This window comes from Meriones unguiculatus, chromosome 7 (genome assembly GCF_030254825.1).
Source record: "Meriones unguiculatus strain TT.TT164.6M chromosome 7, Bangor_MerUng_6.1, whole genome shotgun sequence".
NCBI lineage: Eukaryota > Metazoa > Chordata > Mammalia > Rodentia > Muridae > Meriones > Meriones unguiculatus.
Window position 1 is genome coordinate 85,678,790 of NC_083355.1, and position 26,892 is coordinate 85,705,681.

The 26,892-nt window shown below is 38.7% G+C and overlaps 1 protein-coding gene across 1 annotated transcript; it reads left to right on the top strand.

The window, feature by feature from the left end:
• Positions 1-239: 239 nt before the first annotated feature.
• On the top strand, positions 240-26,480 carry Eif2s1 (eukaryotic translation initiation factor 2 subunit alpha). The gene is made up of 8 exons (XM_021651186.2): positions 240-399; positions 5,495-5,736; positions 10,855-10,934; positions 13,404-13,555; positions 17,144-17,250; positions 18,585-18,682; positions 21,019-21,162; positions 22,863-26,480. Exons 2-8 carry the CDS (start codon positions 5,496-5,498, stop codon positions 22,986-22,988), a joined length of 948 nt encoding a protein of 315 aa, XP_021506861.1. The 5' UTR covers positions 240-399; position 5,495; the 3' UTR covers positions 22,989-26,480.
• Positions 26,481-26,892: the final 412 nt, after the last annotated feature.

Below are 26,892 nucleotides of genomic sequence, written 5' to 3' on the forward strand. Positions count from 1 at the left end.
TTTCCGTGTTTCGTCACAGCGCCATCTGTTGGTTGACTGAAACGTGAAGCAATCATTCTGGAGCAGGCGAACGGAACCTCACCTCTTCTTTAAGCCTTTTTGAACCCGTTCTTTAAGTTCCCTCCGCCAAGTCTATCAATGCCAAGGAAACGTACTCCTCCACTCGTCCCGCGAGGCGCACCGCCCACAGTGGGAGGACCGAGACTCTATGGTTCGTGGTAAGGAAGGTCCTTTCCTGCCGGCGCTTGCGCAGTGAGAGGCGGGTCCGCATGCGCGCTGGGGCCGAGCGAAGCGCACGCTGAGGCGGTTCGGCGTTCGGTGTCGGTGTTCCGAGTCTGCTCGTTGCCATTAAGGAGCGCGGCGCGGGACCCTGGTTCGGGATTCGCACACACACCTCAGGTGACTGGCCCCGCAGCTCGCTTCTCCCAAGAATTCACTCCAGGGCGGTCCGGTGACGGGAGAGGGCGAGCGAGGCTAGGCCCCGGGCTACCACCTCCCCCCTTCCCGTTCCTGCGCGGGAAGTGTCTGGACAGCGTCGTCGCCGCCCGCGGGGTCTTGCCGGGCAGGCTGGTCCTGCGAGCCAGAAACGTTGGTGGTGCGGGCGGAGGAGCCCCGTGCAAGCGCGTGAGCCGAGTACATTTTTAACAGCCTCCGGAAGGAAAAGGCATCTTACGGTGGGGAGGCCTCTGGAGAACGCCCCGACCTCCCACCCCTAGCTCACGACGACCGAGTCCATTGCTTTTACCGGGTCCCGAGAATTGGGGCCTTATTTAAAAATAACAATAATAAATTTTTTTTTCCGCCCCGTGGTACTACGGAAACTTTCCTCTGACTCAGTGGAGACTGAACTCTTCGCCAGAGAATCAATAGGATAAACCACCATGTTTCAGTAAAAAAAGCAAGTCCCAAGAGAGTCTGTAATGTAACCATTAAAGTTGAAGGGAGTTAAGTGTTCGCTCTAGTTGGGCATTTCTGTAGAGTGAATTCCTGGAATTGAAAAATCACCTATTGAAATCATGCTACTGAGGGGCAACTTGGAGAACAAAACTGGGATCTTTTTATTATAGAAGCTGAAAGCCTAAGTAAGATTAAGGAAGACTTCAGAGTTAAATGTGTGTTCACACTATCGGGGCTCTTTATCCCCTAGATTTAGGATGATTAAATTTTCACTAAGGAAGAAACATCGTCTCTTGGTGAAAAGGTGTAGCAGAGAAGTCTTGATTTTTCTCCTCACTGAGTTGTAAAGGAAGGGGCAGTTCCTCAGACATGTCAGTTACTTGTGAAATTGTAGTGCCTTTTGTCGATACTTATGCCAGATGGCAGGCGCTGATTCGCAGACTGGTGCTGGAGCTGAACAAGCAGTTTCCTAACACAGTACATTTTATTTTGAATTGTTCATTTCCCTTATCCACTGTGGTGACATGACAGTGTACTGGGTTCTAGAAGTGTGCCTATTGTTGGGGGGAGGGGGAGTAATTGAAAAAATTCAGGGTATTTGAAATTAGCTTCGAATTTGGATGATATCTTTTGAAAACTGGCTTTTTTTTTTTTTTAATGAATACATACAGCCTGTGGTGATGTGTGCCTGTAATACCAACTACTCTAAAGGCAGAAGTGAGACCCTCAAGAGGCAGATGCAGGTGCTCTGTGAGCTTGAAGCCAGCCAGAGGCATACTGTGAAACTGTGGGAGAGCCCTTAATAGTATTGTCAAACGATGATAGAGAGGTTTGGTAGCTAAAAGACACATCAGATTCAGGGTTAAAGGCTTAGGTTTAATTCCTGATTTTAGTACTTACTATGTATTTGTCCTTGGAGTCATTTCATATTTCTGTTCCTCGGTTTCCTGTTGACTCCTCTGTGCTTTTTCATAGTACTTTGTAATCCTTCTAGTTTGTTTTCCTACTGGTCCTTAATTCCCTGGGGAAGGATTTTTTTGTGTTGGTTTGTTTAGTACTTAGTAGTAACCGCCCAAAAAAATTGTTTTAACAAATCAAATTGCAAAATGAATAAGTCAGAATACTTTGAAAATTATGGAAAGGGCTAAATAAAGTCTTGATTTCTGTTTCATTGACGGAATGAAGATGGGCTTTTTATAATTTTTTAAATGGTACAAGCATTTCATAAAGTGATTTAGTCAGTCAGCCAACATGCAGGTTCTTTGTTTCGAGAATTCTTTTGTAGTTTCAGGCTACTTTCTTGGTACTGTAAGTAGTATACCATTAGCATTGTTCCACTATTTACTCTGTATTTTGCAAACAGAGTTGTACCTTCTAAAGTAGTAGCCATATCCCCTTCTGTGTCCTCTTACTCTGTTGCCTGTAATCTTTAAACAGCTAATTAAGCCAAAAACATCACTTTTATTTGTAGAGGAACGTTCATTCAGAACATGGCTGCTCTGCAAGAGATCACATCCAAAGACCTAAGTCTGTGTGATCCAACTGGAATATAAACCTGCCTTTAATCCAGGAGACAGAAGCAAGCAGATCTGAGTTCAAGGCTAGTGTGGTATAGAGTATGTTTCAGGTAAAGAAAAGCTTAGACCCAGGCAGGGTGCTACATGTCTTTAATCCCAAATAGTGAAGGTAAAGTTAGTTTGCAGAAGGAAGCACCCATGTTTGAAAGTGATGTCTAATTGAGTGGCAGAAATAGTGAAGAATCAGAGAAAGTTGACAGAGTAGGATATGCCCAACTCTCATGAGAAGAGAGAGAAAAGGGAAGTTACTTAAGGGGCAGTGAGTGAGAGAGAAAAGTTTTATCAGCACAGGAATAGACAGTTTGCAGTGAGAACTCTGGTGAAGACCAAATGAGCCAGAGAATGAGAAGAAGCCAAGAGATTAGAAAAGATTGCTGGAGTTAGTTTGAGGCCAAGCAGAGCAATTCAGAGGCCAGGAGAAAAGCCAGATTGAATAAGTCAGATGGGAAAAGAGTTTGAGCCAGAATAGTTGAATTGAACCAGCCAGCTCAGAGCTAGAAAGAACAAGAAAAGGTGAACTTATTAAGCAGTAAATCTCAGAGGCTAGAAGCTTCCAGGACTAGGCCTAGGTTTAGCAGAAGGAGTCAGTAAGTCTTCCCAAAAAACAGTTGAACCAAGAGAAGAAAAGTTCGTTTTACATTTACTATTTGGGATGATTTGCTGAATAAATATGACTAGCAGATTTTAAATCTAAAATTGTTGCACCTTCCCCTATAGCATTTATTTCAACTCTTACTTTGAAAGTCTTTGTTTAATTTTCGAGTTCTGTATATACAAATATTTGAAAACATTTGCATCCCCATCCTTAAAAGAAGTTCTGTTTAAAAAATGAAACAACTGTTTGCAAATGGGCAATTCTAGCTGAGTATCCACTTTCTTTTGTTTACTAAATCCCTGTTTTATTGAGCTGCAAGAGAAATGAGCCTGCCATGTGTTGCATTTGCCTAAAAGGTACTTTAGGTTCTGTCCTAATAATGTGGCCAGGATGTGATACATGCTTCCAACACTGAGTATGTTTATCAGTGTTGCTTTTTGTTCATGTTACATGTTTCTAGTTGTGATAGTTCTCAGTAATGTATCCTGGTTTTAAGAGCACAAACTTTCAAATTTAATCAGCTCAAATCATCATTTTCACCACATACCAGTATATAAAGGAGTAAGTTGCTCAGCCTACACTTCATTTCCTTATCTACAAATAGAACTAGAAAGAAAGTGGTATATCAAAGGCTAGGGAGTGGCCAGATCATGAAATAGTCCTACCTGGTAGAAACAGACGTGGAAGTCCCACATACATCTTCCCAGGAGGTAGTGGGATTGTTTATGTGCATGTCAGTTTTCAAACCATATTAGGACAGAACTTTGTTCCATATGCTAGGTGTGATTCCTGGTTGGTTCAGTTTGGTTTTTTTGAGACAGGGTTTCACTGTGTAGCCCTGACTATCCTAGAACTCACTCTGGACCAAGCTGACCTCAAACTCAGAAATCTACTTTCCTCTGCCTTCCTAGTTTTGGAATTAAAGGCACACTAACCATTGCTGAGTATCTTATCCTTAAGTATTGATGCTTTCGTCCCAGTTAACAACACAAGTTTCTTTTAAAGTGTCACAATTATTTTTTTAGGCCTTTGGGCGCTGTTAACTACCTTTCTTCTGAGCTCTGACAACAGTAAGTAGGTTATGATTAACAGAACATAAAAGTCCTCGGCTACAATTAAGGTCTGAGGACTTCCTTTTTTAAAGTATAGTACTGACTGGTATGAGTTCCAGCATATGGGTCACTAAAGAGATGGTGCTGGAAACTTTGGGTGGATCAGAGGGAATGATTTTAAGTATCTTTAATGCATGGAGATTAAAGACACTTGAACTGTGGAGATTTATAAAGCTCTTCTCAAGATTAGGCATATTTGTTAACAAAATGAAGACAAAAGGCCTGGGGAAGAGCTTGGTGCTGAAGTACTTACCTAGCATAGGCAAGGCTAATGTATCAGACTAATAATACAAGTTAGAGATTATAATGGCTGAACTAAATAATTTGTTTTAAAAGGAAATAAAAAATTAAACCATTTTTATTTTATGGGTGTTGTGCATTACACCATCTGCTTATAGCCCACAGAGGCCAAAAGAATGTTGGATCCCCTTGAACCAGAGTTACTTATGGTTGTGAGCCATCGTGTAGGTACTGGAAAACAAGTCTGTGTTTCCTGGAGGAGCATCCAGGACTCTCAACTGCGAGCCATCTCTTCAGCTCCTTACTAAATTTTTAGGTTGTGATACTGTAATTTTGGCTACAGTGGTAATAGACTAAGGGTGCAGCCAATGAGAGGCAAATTAGGAAAGGTTTGCTTCATGTGTAAATAGAAACTCGGCGCAGTCCACAGTATCAAAAAGAACGGCATCGGTTACAGTTTAAGTATAGTTAGGGTCTGCCCTCCATATGCTCTGTGCTACATATGCCATATGAGCTGACTTGGAGGAAGAATAGCTTATATAATGTTAAAATTCTTTTATGGTGATGCCTCCCAGTCTGTGTGTGATGATTATTAAAATGTTGGGTGGTGATTTGCTGTTGTTGTTGTTTTTTTTTTTTTTTTTTGAAGTTTGGTTTTGTTTTGAGATAGCATCTAAGTATATAGCCCAGTCTGTCTGCAACCTTGTGATCCTTCTGGCTCAACCTCAGAGTGTTGGGATTACAGGAATACAGCACGATGTCCTACTTATTAAAATAGTTTTACTCTTGACATATTCCTTTAATCCTTAGGTCTCACAGCACTTTATAGATAGTCATTATTTTTTATGGTTCCTTTAAAAGTGATTGCCTAAGCATCACAAAAATATGGAGCAAATAAAAACTAAAATTTGGTTCCTGGGTATCTGTCCATTTCCTAATATCTAAGGCATTTAAAGAGATGAGTAAGCTCATGTCTATTTTCTGTTGTTGTGTTTTTTCATTGTCAAGGTCTACAAAATTAACTATTTTGTTAGTTTAACTCAACACTTTATTGTTTGTTTTTTTAATTACAGAATGCCAGGCCTAAGTTGTAGATTTTATCAACACAAATTTCCTGAAGTGGAAGATGTAGTGATGGTGAATGTACGATCCATTGCTGAAATGGGGGCTTATGTCAGCTTGTTGGAATACAATAACATTGAAGGCATGATTCTTCTTAGTGAATTATCCAGAAGACGCATCCGTTCTATAAACAAACTGATCCGCATTGGTAGAAATGAATGTGTAGTTGTCATTAGAGTGGACAAAGAAAAAGGTAAGTGAGAAAAAGATAGCTAAGAAATATAAACTATAAAATAACAGACGGTTCTGGTTTCAGATGTCTTATTTACAAAGTATTTTAGTTAAGATATTATAATTAAATTTGTGGGTGTTCACACTGGACAAAGAAAGAGGGTCAGTCACAGATAAATTAAGGCCTTGCTTACAGCAGGGAGATCCAGCCTCTTTGGACTGACTGTCTAAGAGCCTTGAAAAAGGATATTTATTGATCACAAAAGTTGATTTTTGAGTAAAACAAGTTTCTCATACCAAAGCCCCTAATCTAACCTTTATGTTTCCTGAAGGAAAAGATCGTGTCCCCACAACATTAGCCGCCATTATATACTGTTTGTAGTGCTCGATAATGACAGGCGTTCCAGGTGTGCCAGGACTGTCTTGTGGCCAAAGTCATGGAAAAGCTGTTCAGCTCCTTCAGAAAGACAACTCTAGATAATAGGAAGCAGTCACTGTCTGCTACATGTTTTCTTCAAGGTCATAGTACTTCTAGAAAACAACTTTCATTCTGATGTTTACCCTAGATAAAATGGTTCTACTAGAATTCCTGCTGCATGGATTCTTTACATAGAAGGTAGTTAAAGAAGCATTTGGGGGCTGAGGATATAGCCCAACAATTAAGTGCTTGATGTACAAGCTAGATGTACTCTGTTAAGTCCCCAGAACTCATATAAAAAAGCCAGATGTGTTAGCATAGCCTGCTAATCCCAGCTCTGGGGAGGTGGAAAATCTCAGGATTCATGGCCAGTCAGTCTAATGTAAGTGAGTTCCTGGCCAGTGAGAGACCCCCCCCCATCTCAAAAATCAAACTGAACAGCTCCTCAATACACTCAAAACTCTCCTATAGCCTCAATGGCCTGTGGCATACATGTATATACACACATGCAACCACACACCCACATTTCCCTATAGATAACCCATGTTTAATTTGTCTAAAGTTTTAAATAAAAAAATTTAATTAAAAAATAAGTTAAAAATTAGTTAACTGGCTAATTAATTGACTTGGATTTGGATCCTTAGAACCTACGTAAAGACGGAACACAGTAGTGTGTGTTTGTAATCCTGTACTCCTGTGTCGGGATGGGTGGTGAAGATAGGAAATTACCCCAAAAGCTTATATAAATAAAGCTAAGCAAAATAGTAGTGGTAAAAGGTTTGTTTGTTTGTTTGTTTTTCCATTTACTTTGGTTGCAGTGAGGGTCTTTTGAGACAGTTTCACTGTATCCTTGGCCATCCTAGAACTAGCTCTGGCTGCTGGCTTTAAACTCACAGAGGTCCACCTGCCTCTGCCTCTTGAGTACTGGGATTAAAGGTGTGCACTGCCATCACCACCTCCCACATGTAATAGTGATTTAATAAGTATATTTCGAGTTAGTTTGTGGCTAGATGACTTGAAATTTTTCAATATTTTGCTAATTAACTCATTATAACCAAACTCAAAAAAAAGAGAGCGAGAGAAACCTAGAATAGTAGTTAACTCCTCTGTATTTGTAAGGGAGGACCCCTAGGAGAACACACCCAGACACCAAGTTCTCAGCACAAATATTTATTACCCAAGAGGGACAAGGTGAAGGTCGGTGTTTGCCTATGGATCCCACAAAGACAGACAGCGGGTGTTTTAACAGGAGTGGTTTATAAGGGAAAAAGAGGGGGGTGCATGTGTTAGGTTGAGTTGGTAAGTCCTGATTGAACAGCTAGAGCCAAATAATGAATCTTGATTGCTGGACCTTCTATTTTGTCTCAGGAATGAGTCAGTGGCCAAATAAAGGAATAGACCTTTGGGGCCAGCTTTAGGAATGTAATTTAATGGTTTAACAGGGGAGAGGGAAAGGGCCAAATCTGTCTGCAATGCGTGGGCCTCCTAGAGAGCTCTTCAGTATTAATAGACTTAAATGTATTTAATTTTTTTTTTCTTGATTTAAAACTGAATTAGCAGTAAGGTGACTGGGTTAACTTTAGAAGTCAAATAAAAATGACTAGATTTTAGGTTTTGTTTAGATTTTAGGGTTTCTCTGTGTAGCTCTAGCTGTCATGGAACTCATTCTGTAGATCAGGCTGGCCTCGAACTCAGAGATCTTCCTGCCTTTGTTTCTGGAGAGCTAGGATTAAAAGCATGTGCTTCCATGACGCCCAGCAATTTTAAGAATATTTTATATAAGCTTTGAGAAAGAATTATGATGCGTGCATGCATGCAAACATATACACATGCCCACAGATGCACGCTCACTCACTCTCAAACCTGAGCCCCAGTATCTTTGGCAGTTAGAATGTTGTGTATTGTCCCCCAACTCCCAGATCCTGCAAAGTCTTTCAGGTGTGCTGAGTTTTGTGTTTTGTTTGTTTTTAACTCATCTTTTTTCTGGATTCCATGTAAATCATCACTACCAGTGATGTCTCTCTCAAAACAACAAAAGCCTAAAGGAGGACTGCATTTTGAGACATGTTTTAATTGATTTGAGTGTTACACAAATATCAGTGTTCAGTGTTCTTACATGAATATACTCATGCATACTACTATACTTAAATCTTGTGAAATTACCTTCATGCAAGTCAGTGATCAAAATACTATTGTGTGGAACATGACTATATAATAAATAGGGATTGGTACTCTCTACAGTTTTAAATGTAACAATAAGTCTTGAAACATACCCCTCAAAGACTAGAGCACTACTGAACAGTTAGCCATGGGATGAAAGATGATAAATAGAACACTAGAGACAATAAGAAAGTGCAGAATATTGTTTAATGCACATGTAATAAATTTGATAACTAGAACATGAAGGCCAAGAGATGGGATACTAAATATGTATAGTTTTTACACTTATCTATGGGTATAAATATTTAGAATGTAGTTAGGAATTATGCTGGTTTAGTAAAATAGTGTAATAGGTTTTCCTTCAAGGTTATCCAGTACCGAGTATTCAGCTGGGGAATCATACGTACATATAAATAGCATAATGACTGAACGGGTTGTTTTTGTATACTTAAAAATATATATATGTGTGTAACAAAGAAAAAGGGACTATGAATTTGAGAGTACACACAGGCAAGATATGAAGAAAGGGTTTAAGAGAAAAGGAATGGGAGAAAATGATGTATTTATATTTTAAAAAGCCAGTGGTGGGGTCTGGGGAGATGGCTTAGCAAATCACTGGTTGCTCTTCTAGACAGCCTGGATTCGATTCCTAATAGATGATGTTAGATGGTGACTAACAGCCATCTGTAACGCCAGTTCCAGGAGATCCAAACACCCTCTTCTGGCCTCGGTATTGGGCATGCATATGGTGAATAGGTATACATGTAGGCAAAGTACCCGTACAAATAAAATTATAGATGCTTTTTTAAAACTGTAAAATATACTAAGTTTAGCTAAGAGAGGAGAAAATGAATACCAAGTTGGAGAAAAGGAAAACAAATGCTTGACTAATAGATCTGAATCTTGTGTACTAGTAATTATACTAAATGTAAATCAAACAAGGATTCCAATTAAAAGGCAGAGATTTAGAAGTTAGACTTTTAAAAACAGTAATGCTGTCTACAGGAGACAAACTTTCTGAAAATAAGATGGAGTGAGGAGTGTTGGTAGGTACACTTTAGGCAAAAACAGATTTCTGAGTTCAAGGCCAGCCTGGTGTACATAGTAAAGCCTGTCTCAGAAATAAGATGGTAAAAAATAAGCTATGCTGGCATATCTGACATAATAAACTAGGATATCTGTTAATATCAAATAAAGTACATGAGAACTAAGCAGGAACATTTTGTAATAATTAGGACACAAAAGCTGTCAATGTGTATGTGTCCAATAAAGATTCATGATGCGAAGTAAAAATTTTAAATACATGAATCTATAATTACAGTTTGAGGTTTAGATAACCTTTGAATAGTAAGTTGGGCCGTAATAGAGTTTTGAGTAAATTTAAAAGGTTGAAGTCATGTGTTCTCTGATCATATTGAAGCTTATTTGAGTCGTTATCATTCTATCTTGAGGAGAAAACAAATATTTGCCAAATTGAGCACCCATGTTTTAATTTTAAGGCTGTGGAAAATTTTGTAATTGTTTATTGCTTATGTTAGAAAAGATGGAAGAGCTAGAGTGATTAGGTTTTTAAGTGAAGGGAAAATGAGAGGCTATAACTGAGGGGCTATAACTGGGTGGAAGGACCTGGCCTAGAATGTGATGCTTTGGGTTTAAGCCCCAGCACCTGAAAGAAGTAGTGAAGGTAAGGGTGTCAGGAAAAGATGACGCATATAGCAGTGTGTGGAGGGTAGTCGGGCACGGTGGCACACACCTTCAATCCCAGGACAGAAAAGACAGGCGATGGATGTCTGAGATCCTGACTGACATGGGGTTGTATTGTTATATTGTGAGGCTTTTTTTTATTTTAAAAAGGGGGAGGACAGGCAGTTTGTTTTAGCAAGTATGTATATTCTTATTTATACAGTCAATTGATTATCAGGTAGGGTACAAAAGCATGTCTTATGAAATGCTTTTTGTGTTCTAATGATGCATAGAATTGTGACTATCCGAGGTCTGGATATCTGACAGATTTAATCTTTCTGAGTCCTAGTTTCTAGATTGAAAGGCCAGCATCTCTGGGAAAGATAATCTACTTCGCAGATTGTTTTAAGGGTTCAGTGGAGTACTTTAGCTCCTGCCACCTGAGTATAAGGGTCACTCAGAAATGGCAATGTTATCTCTATTGAGAATCACCTCTCTTTTCAGTTTGTTTTGTTTTGAGACACAGTTTCTTGTGCTGGGCTGGCTTTAAACCTCCTACCTTCAACTGAGCAGTGATGGCTCACGCCTTTAATCCCAGCACTCTGGAGGCAGGGGCATTCGCATCTGTGTGAGTCTACAGTTCCAGGACATCCAGGGCTACACAGAGAAACGGGAGGGGGGGGAGCATCCTACCTGCACCTTCTGAGTTTTAGATTGAATAGGCATATGCCACCACACCTGATCTGACAATAATCAAAACCATAGTGAATTCTCAACTGTTCGGATGCTTCTCAGATACTTAATTTGGTTATAAAATTATTTCTAATCATACATTTATACTTGAATAAGTACCGTTTATTTTAAAATATTTTCATACAGGATATATTGATTTGTCAAAAAGAAGAGTTTCTCCAGAGGAAGCAATCAAATGTGAAGACAAATTTACAAAATCCAAAACTGTAAGTTGATTTCTTTGTTAAGATGTATTTATTTTGGAGGCTATGGAGGTGGTCCAGTGGTTAGAGTACTTGCTGCCCTTTCAGAGAACTAGTTCAGATCCCAGCACCCACACCCAGCAGCTCAAAAGTGTCTGTCACTTAAGTTCTATGGGATCCTATTCTCTCTTCTGGCCTCCATGGGCACTATAAGCGCATATGTTTACCTACCAAGAGCACACATATACACATAAATAAAATTGATTTTAAGCTGTGCAATTAAAGGTGTGATACACACCTTTAATCCCTGTGAGTTTGAGGCCAGTCTGGTCTACCAGGTAAGTTCTAGGACAGCCAGAACTCTATTACACGGAGAAACCCGATCTCTGAGCAAATATCTGGGTAAGTGGGTGGATGGATAGACAGGCAGGTAGGTAGGTAGATAGATTGATTAATTGATTAGTTTGATTTATGTATGGGTGTTTTGCCTGTGTGTGTATGTGCACTGTGGCTTTGTCTGGTGTGCAAGAAAGAAGAGAGTATCATATCCTCTGGAACTGGAGTTACAAATGGTTGTGAGTCATCATATGGGTGCTGGGAATAGAACTCAGGTTTTCTGCAAGGCTAGCAAGTGCTCTTGCCCACTAAGTCGTCTTTCCAGCCCCTGTTTCTCTATTTTTAAAGACATTGTAGTTTCTTTGTCTTTTCCTGTTTTGTTTTTTCTGCTATATCTTGTTTCTCACCTCAAACTACCAAAAAAACGTTTGAATAAAAAGATTTTGTCTTTTAATTTTGGTTAATGCAATGTGATAGTCTGACACCTAAAAAGCAGGCCTCCAGGCACACATGCTAGGTATTGTGTTGGTTAAGGTTGATCCATGTGGGACGACTCATCTTAATTGTGAGTGGGACCATTTCCTGAGCAGGGGATCCTGGCTGTACAGAATAGAGAGGTCAAACTGAGCACTAGTGTGCATGCATTGGTTCATGTGCTCTGCTCCTGACTGCTGATAAGACCAGTTTTCTCAGACTTGTGCCTCTCCCTTCTTTGCTTGAACTGTAACCTGGTGTCATAAGCTAAATAATCCCTGCTCCCTTATGCTGTGATATTTTATCACAGCAACAGAACAGAAACTAAGACATCCAGTAAAATAAATAAGTCCTGTGTCTATTAGATCATGATCCAGATCTCTCTTTTGAAACATATAAAATGAGTGTATTTATTTAAAAAAAAAGTAAGCTCTTTTTAGTAAGACTTGAACGAACCCCTTCAGCATTACTTGACTACATATTAAAAATGCAGAATTTCAAGTCAAGGTGATAAATGCCTTTATTCCCAGCACTCAAGCCAGCATAGGAGTTTGTGGTCAGCTTGACCTACTAGTGCCACCCTGTCTTAAAAAGACAGAGACAAGGGTTGTAGTTGCAAGATGAGAGCATTTACCTGGGTTTGATTCTTTGATACTGTCAAATAAAGTATAACTGATTCTGTTAAAACATGCTCTATGCAATTTACATATTTTGGTCTCACTGGAACACTGTCAGATTGAGTATTTGCCTGGTACAGGGATGTGTACCCCACCTACATGAGAAGTTAAGACAGGAGTTTAGCTTCAGCCCAGTCTGGGCAATATAGCATAAACAAGAATATGTTCCCAGAATGATAAAATTAAACAAACAGTTCAGGATCTCTTAATTTTTTTGATACAGGGTTTTTCTGTATAACCTTGAGTGTCCTGGACTCACTTTGTAGACCAGGCTGGCCTCAAACTCACAGAGATCTGCCTGCCTCTGCCTCCCAAGTGCCGGGATTAAAGGCATGCCACAACTCCTGGCTAGGACCTTTTTCTTACTTGATATGAAACATGAAACAACTTTTATTACATTCATTTATTTGTTTGATTGCTTTAGTGTTTGTGTACATGGCAGTAGTACACATGTAGAGCTTAGAGGACCTTTGTAGAGGCCAACTCCTACCATGTGGGTTCTGGGGATTGATCGTCCCTCTCGATAATAGCATCTTTACCCATTGAGCCATCTTGCTAGCTCATGAAATAATTTCTGTAAATTTGTATTATTTTTTAGGGAGTTTGATGGCTGAGTAAGCGGAAGTATAGTTGTTAAATAATAACAGGGCACAAAGAGTATTAAAATCTCAATTGGGTCTGTCATAACAGTTTTCCCCTTTAGTGTAGTTTTGTGTATAGTTGATCTATGCAAGAGCTCTCTTGCTAAGGAAATGGCCTTGTTGCAAGTGAAACAAATTCAAATGTTAATATGTTTAACAACCCAGTTATGTCATATTTCTACTTACACTCATTTGACTTAATTATTTTTTTAAGTAATAACTATTTCTTTATGGAGACAGAATTTGTAGTTAGAGATTTTAATGTTCAGGAATTATTGAAGTGAAATTACATCTGTTAAAATACGAAAATGCCTCTTTCTAGCTCTCTTATTTTCAAATTATTGGCTTCTTCATTTTGTATCTAGGTTTATAGCATTCTTCGCCATGTTGCTGAGGTATTAGAGTATACCAAGGATGAGCAGCTGGAAAGCCTGTTTCAGAGAACTGCCTGGGTTTTTGATGACAAGTACAAGAGACCTGGATATGGTGCCTATGATGCCTTTAAGCATGCAGTCTCGTAAGAACACCTTGATTCTCCCTTTATGTCTCACCTGCTAAGTCTTAACGCACAGGTTGATTGCCTGACATCCAGTCATACAACATCCAGTTATCAGATCCTTGTCAAATTTAGCTTTAAAAATACTGCAATGTAAAAGGCTTGTGATGTGGGCCAATCCTATGTGTCAAGTATATCTTGTTTTATGTGCTATTTTAACATGGTTTTAGCTCACACTACTTCCTTACACATTCCATTTCCCCATCACTATCTGGATAATTTCAGGAACGCTGTGGACACCTCATCCAAAACAGCAGTTTCTTGCTTACTGCAGTTGCTTGACCTCCATCCCATGCCATAATAACTTATCCTCCATGTGGCCTCATAATAGAACTTTTAAACTAGGTTTGCTTTGCCTCTTAAAAACCTTGGTTCTTAGCTTTCTTTGCCTGAATTTGTTATCTAACATAGAAACACCATGAGGTATCATTGCAAGAACTTTCTGGCCATGTTTTTCTTTTGCCCTGTTTTTCTTTTCTTCTGATATATCCAGCCTTCAGTTGATACTCCTGACTTCTCTGGAGTAGGTTATTGGCTCCTGCTGGAAAAGCGTAATCAGCTGGGTCCTCTGTATATCCAGGATCTCGTTTCCGCTGTGTCTTCATTGCTGCCCCACATCTCTCTGCTCTTGGCCAGTTCTTCCTCCCACTTTTATAGCGTTTGTTTTTTAGAGTTTCTCAGTGTTCTTCCTCAGAAGCCCTTTTAGTTGCCCAACTACCCATCTACTTCCTTCCAGATCATTCAAAACAGTTCATTTCTCCTATGTTCCTAGGGTTCATGCCCTTCCAGCTCTCAAATATTCTGCCTTCTGTCAGTTACTCCTTTGCTTGGATTTTCAGCCCATTCCTTTATTGATATCTGCCCTTATCATAAAAATGTTCTAATTTTCTCCATTTCTGTCCCCCCAATTTTTTTTTCTAATCTTTACCCTGACTTCTCCGTATAGGAAACATCATGTCCTCTCTAGTAAGCATTTACTTCTCTCTGCTTGCTGTCTCTACATCTTTTCCTCCCATTCCTTTTTAAATGTTAATGTTGTGTGATTTCTCACCACTGCCCTGAACTTAATTCCCATCCCTTCTTCTGCTAAAAACTAGTTTTCCTCAACACATAGAATGGGAGAGTAAGGCTAGGCCTGTTAATCCCCAACATACCAAATTCCTTCATGTGATTTTATATGTATGTGTGAGAGATGTTGTAAGAGAATAATAATAGCTAACAGTTCCATAATCCTAACACCCTATGATGTATGTGCTATTGTCCTCATATTATAATTGAAACTGAGGCAGAGATTAATTTGTTCAAGGTCACACATCCTGTAGTCTGTGTCACCAGTATTCAGGCTCAGGCATACTGGCTCCATGTAGATCTTGTACTGTTCAATCTTCAGCACTCTTTATCCTTCTGTTCTTCACTCTTTAGTCAGTAGTTTGGGGGTTTTATATGGGACATATAAAACAAAACTCTAAATGGGACAAAAAATTTTGTCCCATTTTTTTCATATAGAATCCAAGGCACGAGCATATACTACACAGTTACACAGCCACAGTCCAGTGAGTGCATATTTTAATGGCATACGGCCATGACCTGACCCTACTGTAACCTCTTGCATTTATTTGTCCAGTACTCTCCATTGTCACTGCGCTTTAGTTGCTTTTAGTTCCCTTCACTTAACAATCTTCTCTCGCTTCATCACACAATGTAGCAACTGTCAAGTTTTAATTAATACTGACTGTGCTGTGTATGCCTCACATTATTTCTTTTAATTAAACTAAAATTCTGAAATAATTGGAAACAAAGATTTTTCTTTTAATCTCCTCAGTCCTTAGTAGTAAGCACTATCCTGCTGTTAGTCTATATTATTATCACTTCTGGCTTTACACTATTCGTGTTGAGCATCTCTCATCCAGAAGTACAAAACACCCCCAAATCTGAAAGTCTGCGTACCAACATTATGCCACAAACGTATGCCTGGCCTTCTGTAACAAACAATGGTTAAGATGTAGGCACATGAAAGATGCTTATAAATATCTTTAAGGTGTCTGTGAAAGGTACACATGAATGAATTTTGTGTTTAGACTTGGATCTCCTCCCCAAGATACTTCATTCTGTGCACATGAACACTCTAAAATCTTAGAAAACTGCAAACTATTTCTAGTCCCAAGATTTCACAAGTCCATAAAATACATGTAGGATAAGATGTGTATTTAAATTTTAATCCATTGTTTTATTTTTCTTGTGTAAAAGAAGTTGCATTTTGCCTTACACAGTTGAGTAAAATTTCTCCAGATTGAAGATCTATACGTTCTTCCTCACAATCTGTGTATCATTTTATTTTGAGAATATGTTACTCTACTAAAAGATTTAACTTTTGTCCCATTTTTTCATACAGTATTATGAGTAAATGAATGGATATGTACCTTTGAGGGTTTCTAATACCTAAGAATAGAGTTGTTGAATCATAAGATTTATTTTATAAATATATACAGATGTACTTATATCTATTTGGTTTCGCTAAGTTACACTCCAAATTGGTTCCACAGTTTTTATTTCCCTAGCAACTAAACAGTTAGATAATCCTGTTTTTTCTCATCTTTACTATCATTTGGTAATTTTCCTTCTGCTGCAATTGATTTGCATGCCCCTCCTTATTGATGAGGTCAACGGCTTTTTATGTTTATTGATTTTTAAATGTCAAATGTGTTTGTCTGCCTTTGTCATCATGTGACAGTGTAGATAGTTCTCTCAGTTTGTCTTCTTAGTTTGTGCAAGGTAATGAAAAGTTAGTTCCCTGTACACACATACTATTGCTTCACTAAGACCCCACATAATTAGTTTGGATGCTTACTTGTGGTACTTATGTTGTCCTTTTTTGCATATTGATGTTTGGTGTTTTTTGTTGTTGTTGTTGTTTTATAACAAGCCTCTAGGGTCTACTGTTCTTTTAGTTTCTCTCTCTCAATGTCTCTGTCTGTCTCTTTTTCATTTATTCAGTTAACATAATTCAGTTATGGCAGTTAACTAAGCCCTTCCCTAATCCAGGTTCTGGTTACTTGGGAGGATCAAGTTAAATGTAGATTTCTACATGAAGCCCTTCCTGACCTCACTAACTACCCTCCTGTCCACATGCACAAATGTTTATGTTTGTTTTTTCCAAACTAGATTATAAGTCCTTGAAAGAGAGAGTTTTTATTACATGGAAATTCTTGAATTAATCTTGATAGGATATCAGGTTTATATTAAATTGCTTATTTTAGTCAGATCTCTAAAAATTTCTGTTTTGATAATCAGTTGACTTTTCTTTTTGTCATATACTAAGTACTTTCCTTGCTTTGATTTGTTTAATACAACAGTTTTATGAGGCACTGTTTCATCCTCAATTTGCACATTTGGAAAGAGAAAAGAACACATAGTTAAAATTGTGTGCAAAGTCAAGATTTTAACTTCCCTGCTAAAAGTAGTGCTTTATTGTTATTTGTGGTCATATGTTTGGCTTCACGTTTATCAGTAATATTACCCTGAGAGTCCCTGTTTTGTTTTTTTTCTCAGAGACCCATCTATCTTGGATAGTTTAGATTTAAATGAAGATGAACGAGAAGTACTCATTAACAATATCAATAGGCGTTTGACCCCACAAGCTGTCAAAATTCGAGCAGGTAAATGGCTTCTAAATGACCTTTAAATATTGCGCATACCTAAACAAGCTGTTAAGTAATGAGACTAACCAAAACATGTTGCTATATCAGCAACTATAAATTTGTCTAAGTATTTTTTCTTTTGTAGCAAACTTTTAAGTGTTTTTTGTTTTGTTTTGTTTTGTTTTTGCTTGGTTTGTGGGGTGGGCCTGTTTGTTTGACTCTTTGGGGGTTTTGTTTTGGCACTTAGAGCTCCATGCATGCTGGGTAATTATTCCACCATAGTATTGTACTTCTAGCCCAAGAAATTACTACTTCTACGAAACCATAAAATGTATTCGCACAAGTGAAAATAGTCTAGAAGTTCAACTAACCTTAATTTAGCCCTTTAACAAAAGGGCTTTTAACAAAAGGGTTTTGTATTAGCATATAGTTTAGAATATTTCAACAGGACAGTGATATCCTTTCATGCTTCCATATTGACCCTACGATTAATCACCTGGAATAGTTTCAGGCATTCTTCCTGTACAGATACTTTCAAGAACATGTGTCTAAGGCAGCAGTTCTCAACCTATGGGTCACAACCCCTTTGGGAGTCTAGTGACCCTTTCTCACAGGGATTACATGTCAGATATCCTGCATATCTGATATTTACATTATAATTCATAACAGTAGCAAAATTACAGTTATGAAGTAGCAATGAAATAATTTTATGGTTGGGGGTCACCACATGAGGAACTGTATTAAAGGTTATAGCATTAGGAAGGTCAAGAACCAGAGGTGTCTAATGGTTAGAGATATATAAATCAGGGTGGACCACATTCTTAGCATTTGTGAAGCCCTCACCAGCCCCCAGTCTAAAATGCATAGATGTTAACATTTCCTCTTATGGAACATACAGTTTTAACAGTATTTCATAATTATAGAAATACATACTTAAGCATCTATATAGGTGTTCTAAAAGACCTACTGGGTCAGGGCAGACAAGATGGCTCAGAAAGCAAAGCTACTTGCCACCAAACCTAAAAACCTGAGTTCAAACCCAGGATCTACATGTTGGAAAGAGACCAGATTGCTGGGCCAAAAAATGTGCAGTTTCTAAATAGTTCTAGACATCTTGTCACGGTGTTTGATAAATTTCTTTGTCTTTCATAAAAATTCTCCTGTTTCATGTTTCCCTGTGTGGAGGTCGCAGGGGTGTTGCAATATACCTAGCCATAGCTGAAAATATCTGAGATGTCTCTAATTGAGTTTAATGTCCTAAGTATTAATACTAGGATAGCTACAACATCTCTGATTCTTTTCTGTCTTTATTGTCATTTCTGGTGCCAGCTTTTGACTTTTTGTAATTTTAGATATTGAGGTAGCTTGCTATGGTTATGAAGGCATTGATGCTGTAAAAGAAGCCCTGAGAGCGGGTTTGAATTGTTCTACAGAAACCATGCCCATCAAGGTAAGTTGTACATTTTCTCCTACCCCTCTGATCAGAACCTTACAGTTGAACCCACGGACACTTGAGTTACATTCCCAGTCCTTGTCCTTTTTCTGCAAGTATTTAAGAAGATAAGAAAATTTTATTGTACTCAGGCCACTAATGATCTGAACTGTCTTTCCGAGCCAGAATGTCACAGTTTTTAAGTTCCAAAACCACAAACATCTGTGCCAAGTCATCCTACCAGTCAGGATTTAGGGATAGGGGATGACCTTAGGAAAATGTCTTTGTGGTACACTTACCCTGTTCCCATTGGTTGAGTTATCCAACTGTGGCAGGGCAATTAGCCTAGCATCCATGCCACAACTTGCCAATAGGATGTCAGTTACCCACATACATGTCTCTCTCTGCCAAGCAGCATTTCAAGTTACCCAGGGAGGTCTTGGGAACTTAAACTTTGACACTTTTTCAAAATGGAAGTTTTATTCAAAATGGATTCAATTTGGTTTCTTCTTACAAGAATTTGATTCACAACACCTCAAAATGAAACAAAACAAAACAAAAAAAACTTATCATGAGGATTGGAGAGCTAGCTCAAAGGTAAAGCTATTGCTGTTGCAAAAAATAAGAGTTTAATTCTAGCTCTAGAGGACCTGACACCTCAGGTACCCATATACCACACACATGGCAGGCACAGATCATAACTTTTTAAAAAGCATACCCTGGCATGTTGTTTGGTTTTGTTTTTGTTTTCAGAGTTAATTTTTTTGTGTGTGATATTTCTGGGGGGTTGTTTGCAACTGAGGCTTTTTGTTAGTACTCCCATCACAGTCAGTAGAGAGGGCCTATAATGGACCAGCAATATTAAATCTCCTTTACAGTAAGAAGTTACAGTGCCCAAAATGTGCATAGCACTTGGGAGGTTGTTGTGGGTGATTAATATTTATTATTGATTTATCTTTTAGTTAAGCAGCGGTTTTTCCCAAACCAGCTGTATACCCAAATCACCACACAGTCTAGGATTTATTTAATTAACCTAGAGCACAATGCTAGGCAATAATTACTCCATCCTAAACTTCCAAGCCTGCATAGTTTCCACCATTCAGATTTTACCCATTATACTCTCTTTTAGTCATATCTTAGGTCAGGTTCATCTCTCATGGTTCCAAGTCCTGTCCTGTGGATCTCTCTCTGCAGACCAGCACCAGGATATCCCACCCTGTTCTCTCCACTGCACAGCATTGGCTGGTCATTAAACTGAAAATACAGAGAACAAATGGTGGCGTGTTTACACAAATTTGAGACAATGTCCAGATTGAAATCAGATAGTGGGGTAGAGAAATCAGCATTTGAATGAACAAAGGTAAATTGTATGCATTCCAAAAGAACATTATACCAACAGGAGATAATGTTTTCTCAGCAACATACATTCAACTTTGATGAAGTTGGCCCAACTAGATGGTTGTTACTGAGGATTTCTTAGACGGATTTCTTCCACCAATTCAGAAATAATTAGCTTTTTTTTTTTTTAATGATTTTATTTATTGCCAAGCATGACCTTTAATCACAGCACTTAGGAGGCGGTTCAAGCAGACCTCTGAGTTCAAGGCCAGCTTGGTCTACATATGAGACCTTGTCTTGAAAGAGGAAGAAAAGATTAATTTTTATTTTTTGTGTGTGTTTGCCCGCATGTGTGTGTCATGTCTATGTCTGGTGCCCAGAGAGTCCAAAAGAGGATGTCAGATACTCTAGAACCAAAGTTACGGGTGGTTGTGAGTCACTGTGTGGATGCTAAGAACCAAACCAGCATCTTCTGCAAGAACAACAAATGCTCTTAAGCCATCTTTCCAACCCCAGTGGACCATTTATATGTACTGGATTAGAGATCATTGTTTCAGTGGTTTGGCTATATATTATGGTTGGTATTAGTTTACAGCTTGACAGATGTAGAATTCACGTGGGCATGTTTGTGCAGGATTGTCTTGATTATGTTAAGGTAAAATGACCCACCAGTCTGAATGGATTACTATCTAAATGGAGAGGGAACTGAGAGAAGACAAATGAATGCTTGCATTCAGACTTCAGATGTAAATGTGACTAACTGCTTCAGACTCCCATTGCCTTGACTTTCCACCTTGAATTCCTCACAGTGATGAGGAATTTTGCTTTGAATTGTGAGCTAAAATATTTTAAATCCTTTCTCCTGTAAAATTTTTTTTGTTAGAACTTTTTACCACCCCCATGAGAAAAGAAACTAAGAGACTGTTAATAAACTGATCTAGAGATCTGGGAGGCGGGTTGAAATGATTCTTTCATGCAGCAAATCACATGGCTTAATTTTGGTCTCTCTCCTTTAGATTAATCTAATAGCTCCACCCAGGTATGTGATGACAACAACAACCCTAGAGAGAACAGAGGGCCTCTCTGTTCTTAATCAGGCTATGGCAGTCATTAAAGAGAAGATTGAAGAGAAGAGGGGAGTGTTCAATGTTCAGATGGAGGTGAGATCACTGTTGTCGTTGTCGGTCGTTGTCATCGTCTTCTTCATGCTTTTTTTTTTTCATTGTAATTGTGGTTTTCTGCCTTTTTGTTGTTGTTATTGTTGTTAACTTTTAGTTTTTACAATTTATTCACTTTATATCCTGATCGTAGTCCCCTCCTTCATCTCCTCCCGGTCCCTCCAGCTTCCCCTTCTATATCCCTAGTCCACTGAAAGGGGGAGTCCTCCTCCCTTGTCATCTAACCCTAGCCTATCAAGTCTCATCAGCACTTCCTGGACCCTCTTCCTCTGTGGCCTTCCCACACCTCCAGGGGGAAGTGATAAAAGAGCAGGCAACCAAGTTCATGTCAGAGACAGTCACTGCTCCCCTTTATGTTTTTTGCTTTTTGATACAGGATCCCAGGCTAGCTTCCAAATCACCAATAGTCAGGGCTCACCTTGAACTTCCTGATGACTGCCTATTACTTTAAATTTCTTTTGTGTTTGTGTGTGCCCAGGTACACTGACCTGTGCACATATGAAGGCCAGCAGGCAGTGTTGGCTATTCTCTATCTTGTTTTTTGAGACTCACTGAGCCTGGAGCTCAAGATCCACCTTTCTTCAGTCTCCTAGCTCCAGGTTACAAATAAAACTATATGGCTTTAGGTATGGCTGTTTGGGCTTGAATCTCATACTTGTGCAGAAAACATTTCACCTTTTCAACCCCTTTGTGTTTTTTAAAACATCAGATATGGAGCCAGAAAAATGACTCAGTGGTAAAGGCCTGGACTACCAAACCTAGTGACCTGAATTTGGTCTCCAGGACCCGTATGTTAGAAAGAGAAAACTGACTCTCAAAAGTTGTGTTCTCAGCTTCAGAAGCACAATGCATTCCCACACACACAAATAAGGCTGTTGTTGTTGTATCATATGAGCTGGGATATGATGGTTCACGCCTATGATCTCAGCACTTGAGAAACTGAGACCAGGATGATTGCCTACAGTTCAGAGCCAGCCTTGTCAGCATATCATGGCTACCTGCCCAGTCTGATATACTTAGGAGTAAAAAATTATTAGTATAAAGTAATTATTGCTTACAGAGTAGTCCAACAAGGGATTTGTTGGTCATAAACACTGGTAGCACTGGAATGCCAAGTTGTAGGACATTTGGGCCAGTGGTGGCATATTTCCCCTTGGGGAGAAAAGTAGACAGTGAAAGTTATCTAGGCATGTTGACACCAACCTGTGATTTCAACACTGAGAAGCAGAAGCAGGAGGACTGCCTTGTCTATGTAGTCCTATCTCAACCAGAGTACTCTTTCCCTCATCTCAATATGAACAGACCCTAATTTCCATATATTGTATGTCTGTGTATACAGAATGATTCATTCTCTGAGGAAGAATAATTTATTTTGAGGCCAGAATATCCTTTTTCTTAAAAGAAAAAAAAACAACAAGACATTGATCGTCTTCTACTGTGGTCACTAATTTATGTTTTCAGTTTAGCTTATTAAATTGGCAGAAAGTATTCTACTGTAGTATTCTCTCTTTCCTTGTACTGTCTTTCTCTTAACTTTCAGTGTTAAGTCAACACAGGTATGACTGAATTATTAGAAATGAAAGTGTTTTATAAGGTTAAATTTTAAACATTGACCAGTAATATCAATTTGCTCTTTTGTTTATTTCCTTTTGAAACTATGCCTCTTCTACACTCTTCTACAGCCCAAAGTGGTCACAGATACAGATGAGACTGAACTTGCAAGGCAGCTGGAACGGCTTGAGAGAGAAAATGCAGAAGTAGATGGAGATGATGATGCAGAAGAAATGGAAGCCAAAGCTGAAGATTAACCTTTGGAAAACAGTCTCAATTTAAGGAATACGAAGCAGCCCTTTCTGGCTGTACATCCGAGACTTGACAGTTTTCCAGTATTGAAAACTTCAAAGCTGAATATTTTTATTTCCAAGTATTTAAGTATTCAACAAACCAGACTCTAAATGCCCTCCTTCATGTCAGCTGTTTTCACATAGTAGCTCTAACACCTCAAGCATTTTTTAAGGGAGTGGCTTGATTTGACCAGAGACAAATCTTAAACAGCAGTCCTAAAACTGTGCTTGCAGTTTCCATTTCTGATGTCTCTGGATTGGCACCCTTATGGTTCAGAGATTTGCCAGGGGCACAAAGCAGAAATAATCCCAATCTTTCTATATAAAATGTATTCAAGTAAACATCAAATAAATTTCTGGGATATTAATTGTAGGCTTCTTCCTTCTTGTCACCAGTTAAAAGCCAATCTGAATGCTCAGACCCTAATTATCTTCTTATGGTAGGTAGGCAAGTAATCAAATGACCTATGCAATAACAGACTTTCAAAAGGAATGTTTAGAGAAGCAGTTGTGAATTTAACCATAGTGAATTTGATCCCTAGTAGAGAAAAACCCTAAAATTCAGTTAATTATGTGCCTGTTACGTTGTTTGTGACCAGGGACAACGTGAATGAAAGAAGTCATCACACTTGGTCCCTTTGGTATATACTAAACTATAACCTGAATTTATAATTCAAGGGGTTTTTTTAAGTGCTGCTGCTTTGATGTAGTTACTTTGAGCAGCATCACCCAGGTGAAGGGGACAGTTTCCTCATTATCTAGTAGGTGCTACCTAGATCTTTAGTTTATATATTTAAAAAAAAAAAAAGTTGCAGGATCTGATTTAACACAAACTTTTTAATGTTCCTATAAAGGTTAATGTGTAAAATAAATCTCACAAGTAACACATACAAAGTTACAACTACAGTAGTCAAATGTAGAAAATCATCATTTAGTTTGGCATGCTTGTCTTAGGATATTTGTAGTACTTATTGTCTGTAGGCAAACTTAAAACTTAGTCTGGGTCTAAACTAGGAAGGGTTCTAGAGTAGGGTATGGTAACATATGCTTGCTTATGGCTCTAGTACTTGGAAAGCTGAGGAGGGAAGACTCCTTGAGTTGAGAATTATTGATCAGCCTGGGCAAACATTGCAGGACTGTATCTCAAAAGGATTAGAAATCAGAATGTTGGGAGATATTTTATGCCATTTATGAACATTTGTCCCTTTCTTTAACATAGTAGTCTGTTAGCCTTTTAATCTACTGGTCTAACCTCATGGCCCATTTCCAAGGAACCATGCTTGCCAGTCAACATACCATGTTGCTGGTATTTAGGGAATTTAAATGTACTCCAGATTGGCACATTGTTTTCATAGCTGTCTACAGCAGTTGTTCTCAACCTTCATAATGCAGCAACCTTGCAATGCAATGGTCCTTCAACCTTGGTGACCACCAACCATAAAATTATTTTTGTTGCTGCTTCATAACTCATTTTGCTACTGTTGTGAATCTGTGTTTTTCAGTGGTCTTAGGCAACCCTTGTGAAAGGGTCATTTGACCACCTTGGGTTGTGACCCAAAGGTTGAAAACTATTGGTCAAGCATCAAGAAACAAGTTTAGGGCCAGGTATGGTAGTATATGCCTTTAATCCCAGCATAGACAGATGGATCTCTTAAGTTCAAGGTCTATATATCAAGTTACAGGCCACCCAAGACCACATAGTGCTATCCTGTCCCCCAAAAAAAAAAAAAATTTTTTTTTCAAGTTTGCAACACAAAGGGCATGAAGGTGTTATCAAAATTGTGCTGGTAATTAATCTCAGCTATTCCAGACAGACAGGAATATACAAATACTCCTTTAAAATTTTTAAATGTAACTCAGTTGACCAAGCACATACCTAGCATGTCAGGGCCCTGGGATCAATCCCCATTACCACAGAAGAAAAAAATGTATTGTCAAATATAACAAGTGTCCTTTTCATGGGAATTGTTTACTGAAATTTTTTATATTTAAAAAAAAAAATTTAGCCATACGTGATTGCACATGCCGTTAGTCCCAGCACTCAGGAGGCAGAGTCAAGCAGATCTGTGTTCTAGGCCAGCCTGGTCTACAAAGCAAGTTCCAGGGCTGTTACACAGAAATATTGTCTCAAAAACAAAAAAATTTAAGCCAGGCATGGTGGCACACACCTTTAGTTCGAACAGCCTCAAGACCAGCCTGATCTACAGAGCAAGTTCCAGAACAGCCAGGCTACACAGAGAAACCCTGTCTCAAAACAAGACAAAGAATTAGAGATAGCAAAGGGCTCTGTGATGATTTGTATCCCATCTGAGCTTTTCTGCTAGGTTCTACAGTTGTGTAAAAAATGACCCTAGCCAGGGAGATGAGAACTACGTTAATATTGTGATGAAAAGAACAAACTAAAACACATGAGGCCTAGAGTACTCACCCAGCCATGAAATAGGGAACAGAATGGACAAATAGAACAACTTACCATATCTTAGTTCTCCCACCAAAGCCTTTTCATTAAAAATGCTAACAGGTCTGTTTTCCCTCTCCTGCTTTTAGTTACAGTCATGGTCATGAATTCAAACAACAAAATGAGCAGCATTTTAAATCTACATTAGTGAGCTGAAACTGGCTAAAAAGAAACATTGAAATGGCTTTTATATCAGTTTTATAACCAAACATACCAGTTCTCATGAATATGTTCAAGTTTTTGGGTTTTGAGATCTTTGTGCCACTGCTCAGCCGCCATAACCAGCCATTTGTGTTCAAGTTTTTGGGTTTTGGTTGGTTGGGTTTTGTTTCATGTGCATTTTTGGGGTTGGGTGTTTTATTTTGGTTTGGTTTGGGTTTTTCAAGGTGTTCAAATTCTTAACTGGAACGATGGAGATGTGCTTATCTTTGTGCCCTAACAAGCCATTTGTGTCCTAGGTATTTTTTCACATCAAAAACAAAGTGAGTAGGGGTGAAAAAAAGTTAGATCTAGTACCTTGCCAGCTTCACTGCTTTGTCTTGAGCCAATGCTCATCTGTTTGGAACCCTTGAGAATCCTTTTCTCACCCATAGCTATGGGAAGCATGGGTGTGGCAGGAAAGCAGGAAGCTATCAAACCAAATGTAGTTCAGATAAGCACCTGTCAATATTCTAAAATTCTAGGTTTATTAAACCTGGAAAGATGCCAAATGGGAAAAAAATGGTGCTTGAAAAGGCAGTCTCTTACAAAGTAAGGAATAAAGGGGGGAAGGGGAAACATGCTCTTGGGATTCCTGACTATTCAGGGTCAGGTATTCTAGACATTAAGAGGAAATTTATTTTAAGAGAAATTTTTACTTAGGCACTTTAGAAATATCCACTCCCCTTAAATGTAAGTTATGTATTTTATCTATTAAAATCCAAGCCATTGTCCTTGGCAAGAATGCTGGCCGTAACTGCCAGATCACTGTATAAACTTAATAAAAATGTTTATTAAAACACTGTATGATACAGACTTTTCACTCTAGGTCAACCCCCAACTGGGGAAGTTCTTCAATTAATGTTCATTTTTAGACTGGTTTTATGCCTTGATTTAACATTTGCCATTTGTGTCTTTGTTTAGAGAGCTCCTGCTCCATGTCTTTCTTACTGTTCATTTGGTATAGAAAGGCTGTATTTCTGCCCCCCCCCTTTTTTTTTTTTATATCCATGACAGGTTTCAAGAGAGTCTATGACCTCTGCAACTGTGATATTTGCTGTCTAATTCTGCAAAGCAAACAGTTACCCCCCCAAGTCAGCATCCCACTTTAAAGTGACAGATCACTTGAGGTTCCTTCACACCCAGCTTCTGTAATACATAGGGCCTCACAGGGAGGAAACCTGTGGGAACCATAGAACTACAAGAACTATA

What these genes read in the sequence shown, in the direction of transcription:
- Eif2s1 (XM_021651186.2), top strand. Translation starts at nt 5,496, where the DNA reads ATGCCAGGCCTAAGTTGTAGATTTTATCAACACAAATTTCCTGAAGTG. An exon ending in TAGAGTGGACAAAGAAAAAG is followed by an intron (nt 5,737 to 10,854) that starts GTAAGTGAGAAA and finishes ATTTTCATACAG; the next exon opens with GATATATTGATTTGTCAAAA. An exon ending in AATTTACAAAATCCAAAACT is followed by an intron (nt 10,935 to 13,403) that starts GTAAGTTGATTT and finishes TTTTGTATCTAG; the next exon opens with GTTTATAGCATTCTTCGCCA.